This window comes from Trypanosoma cruzi, genomic scaffold (genome assembly GCF_000209065.1).
Source record: "Trypanosoma cruzi strain CL Brener 1047053517139 genomic scaffold, whole genome shotgun sequence".
Taxonomy (NCBI): Eukaryota; Euglenozoa; class Kinetoplastea; order Trypanosomatida; family Trypanosomatidae; genus Trypanosoma; species Trypanosoma cruzi.
Window position 1 is genome coordinate 70,482 of NW_001849334.1, and position 3,913 is coordinate 74,394.

General features: G+C 53.2%; 1 protein-coding gene and 1 pseudogene across 1 annotated transcript, besides 1 other annotated feature; both read left to right on the forward strand.

Annotated features, from left to right (window-relative positions):
* Tc00.1047053509085.120 (retrotransposon hot spot (RHS) protein, putative) lies at window positions 1-1,896 on the forward strand (the record flags this gene model as incomplete). Its single annotated transcript, XM_810712.1, has 1 exon — window positions 1-1,896. One exon carries the CDS (start codon window positions 1-3, stop codon window positions 1,894-1,896), a length of 1,896 nt encoding a protein of 631 aa, XP_815805.1.
* Window positions 1-3,913: part of a sequence feature (areas not merged during assembly with more than two copies in the genome that could not be assigned to a particular haplotype) that runs on past the window's edge.
* Tc00.1047053509085.136 lies at window positions 2,955-3,913 on the forward strand (annotated as a pseudogene; the record flags this gene model as incomplete).

The window sequence follows — 3,913 nt, forward strand, 5'->3', positions numbered from 1 at the left end:
ATGCCTGGAAATCAAGCGTCTGCTGTGCCGCAGGGAGATATTCGGAGGAGAGCGAGGCCGGAGTCTGAGGGTGACACAGATCAACCCGCTGCGACTCGCGGAAGAGTGGAGGAGGTGCGGCGATTAATGTGGGCTCTTGACAGTCGGGTGGAAGGACGCACGCTGTGGGAAGACTACGAGTCTGTGTACAATGCGAGGTGGCATCATGTCATGGAAGTTCCTGGCGGCGAGGGGACGGGAATGGAGGTGCATGAGGGGGAACCACCGCAGTCATGGACGTACAAGGCAGTTGGCCGAACCCTCGAAAAGGATGACGGTGTGGAGCCATCCGGTGCACCACGTCTCAGGCTGATGGTGCTTACCTTGGGCAAGAAATGGCATTACTTGTGCAGGGATGCAATTACCGACTGCTATGTGAACTGTGAGGTGGATCGAGTGTGGCAGATCGTCAAGGGCGATCTCACCGAGTTGTTCAGCAGTCGTCCTGAGGACCACTTTACGCCTCATCCGCGCTTGTTGACTGGGACGCCCGGTATCGGGAAGTCGATGGCTGCCGGTTCGTACTTCCTCTACCAGCTGCTGCACTACGATGCGGAGCTACTCCCTGTGGTTGTGTTCGTTGTTTGTGGAAGTGAGGCATACGTGTTTAACAAGACCGCCGAGACGGTGACAAGATACATGGATAAGTCCATGATGATAAAAGCTGTGAAGGAACTGTCTCGGCGCGGGATGAAGGGGTATATCATCTACGACGTGGGAGGTAGGTTAGATTCTCCGTCTCCTTTTTTGCCTCCCGGAGGCTGGGGCATGCTTGTGGTGGCAACGCCAGAGAAAACGAGTTACATACACTGGGCGAACGAAAAGAGAGCCGTACGAATCATAATGAATTGCCCCGATGAGAGCGACGTGAAGGCAATGTGCGTTTGGATGAAGCGCAATCAGCCTCCGCCGCAGCAAGCGGAATACTGGCGAGAGGTGAAGGGTCGCATGGACAAACTGGGACCGATTCTTCGCTACATCTTTGATGAGGGAAGTTATAAATATTGGATTGCAAAGTGCCACAACCTTGTGGATGGAACGACCTCTTGGGGAATCCAGAGTTACTCTGTTTTTGGAACTTCCAAACTCTGGGAGGGTAATAATGTTCTTGAATATCTTGCGAGGATTGTCCGAGCACGAGGAGAGCGCAATGGCGAGTCGCCCTTCAATGCACCGATAACTGCCCACCTCGCAAGTAAAACACTGTGCAAGTTGGCACAGTTAATGACGCAGGCTGAGTTTAACTTATTTGTATCGAGGATCAGGGATTGTCTCATGCACGCAAATTTTGGGAAGTGTGCCATGTTTGCATTTTTGAATGTGGCCTTCATGGCCGCAATAAGACGTAAACTGAAGGAGCTGAAGCCCCCACCACGACGTCCGTCACACCGCTGTGCGCCGGACGTGCACTCACAGGAGGGCCCCACCAGCCACTATTTTTTGCCGTCGGCGGAACGCATTGGCAAGAAGACTTGTATAAACCACCGGCTGCTGTACATACCGGAGGTCGAGAATTTTCCGCTGGTGGACGGCTTTTTCTTCATGGACTCAAACCCAATGACGCTGGTTGGGCTGCGGATGGCTACGGCGGGTGGGCACCACACGACAACCAGCACTGTGCGGCAGTTCACTGAGTGCCTGGCGGCATATTTTAATGGCTGGGAGGAATTATCCCGAGACATGTCGTGGGAGATTATTTATGTGCAGCACGCAGACAGCACGCCGTTGAATGACTGGCAGAGATGTGATGTTGTAAATTCCGATAATGTGAGCAAGAAGGAAAGTCAAAAAATTGCGGCGTTCTGGGAGGAGAAGGTGCGCCAGTACCAAGTGTCAATACCATCCAGAGACGTTTGAAGAGACGAAGCACTCCGGAGTGAGGAATAACCGCCGAAATAGGAAAACAAATTGGGGAGGGAAAGGGGCAGTTTTGACTTTTGGTGAAGAGATATTGTGAGATTTATTTATTCTTGGATACTTGTGTGTGTGCGTACGGTGCGGGCGCACCAGCACAAGACGGCAGTGTATCGCACACAAACGCCAAAAGTGTCCAACACTATCGAACATAACAGTGACAGAAGAAAATTAGGGAGGGAGTGGGGTTGTTTGTTTCTGGTGAAAACGTTGGGTGGTTTTTATATAGTATGTTGATTGCGTGTGCATACAAGGCATGATTGGAGAATTGCCCGGTATGAGGGAATCATTGTGTTTGGCGCTGTCGCAGCACTACTGCATTGCTTGTTTTCTTCTATTGTGTTCTAAGGCCCATCACGAACAGAAGCATCTTAGCGGGATGGACGAAGGATAAGGTCTATTGGAGAAATGGCGCACTCCGTGTGACCGCATGGGACGAGGCGCCGCGTTATGGGTGGATGGGGATCCGCTTCCGCGTGTGTCTCTTTGGGTGATTGCTTGCTCGGTGTGCGTAGTGTGTTGGCTGCGGGGCTGTGGCCGTGTTCCGTTGGCCGTGGGATTGAACTGGAGGCGGTGGCGGTGTGTGCGTTTGTTGTGTGGAGGGCCGAATCCTCTTACCCGCGGACTGACAGCACTGCGATGGTGCCTGTGTGTGTGAGGGCTGGTGCGGGCGATGCTCCTCTGTGCTGTTCCTTCCGGATTGTCTTGTGCCCCGCTCTCTGCGTGGGTGCTCTGCTCTGGTCTCCACGAACGTGTCTGATGTATTGCCGCTGCTGCTGTCCCCTCCACCTCTTGAAAGCACACGGTAGGAAGGTAAGACATCAAGTGCGAATCGCTACTGTGAGATTCGAGGGCTCTGAAGGACCAACAGCACACACACATATTTGTACGCTCTCACGTGCTGCTGCTGTGAAGGCACCCCGCACAGACTACCGTCGCCGCGTGACCGGATCCAGCGGAAGGAGGAGGAACGAAGAGAGAGTGGGAAGCAGAGGCCCAACATGTCCCGGCGTGTGTTTCCTTCTGCGGTGCTGCTCCTTGTTGTGGTGATGATGTGCTGCGCCACCTGTGGAGCTGCGGCCGCATCGACGGGGGAGAATTAAGTGATTGCGCGGCTGCCGTGGGTGGCTTTTATTTTCGTTCCGGGACGAACGCATTTGGAACCGAAGAGTGGGACTGGTGCAAGTGGAAGGAGGGATTCGTTTGGATCGCTCGCTCTTGCGGGTGTTGGTGGAGTGACGGTTGTCTTTGATGGGGGTTACACGACGCTTAATGATAGCGATGGGGCACCGAGTGAGCTTTCTCATACGGATATTGTGGTGGGCTCCATCTTTTTTGCGTGGAGTTTGTCGTCTTTTTTTTATGGGTTTAATAATGGTCGGAATACACACATCTTTTTGAGCACAGCGAATATAAAGGGTGGTGTAGGCTCCGCGTCCAATCCCACGACAATTGAGAGCGGCAATAGGGCGTTTCTTCGTGCGGGAAGCTAGCAAAAGTTTGGTACGAATGGTGGGTTCAATTGGGCGTTGAGAGACCGTGATGTTCAACTGGTTGTGGGTGAGTTCACGCAGCCCAATGACGGCAGACGGAGCGAGCTGATCCACTGGTGTGAACCCAAATTGCTGTGATCACAGATCATTCCCGAGACTCACGAACGCGGTGCGAATGGATTGAGGGTTTTTTGTGGCTCAGGTGTTTTGAATGGCACGCTTGTGTCCCCGTGATTGCGTACAATGACGAAAAAGAAGATTTCTCCATGGTCATCTGTTTGACGGACGGCGGCAGCAGCTGGGTGTTTTCAAGGGGCATTCTTCCTGCGGACTGCATTGACCTTCTCATTGCCGAATGGGAGCAGGGACAACTTCTCGTGATTACTCATTGCTATGGGAGCCGGTACTGCAGAGTGCACGAGTCACGTGACGAGGGGACAATGTGGGTGGAATTACCCCGGGGCAAT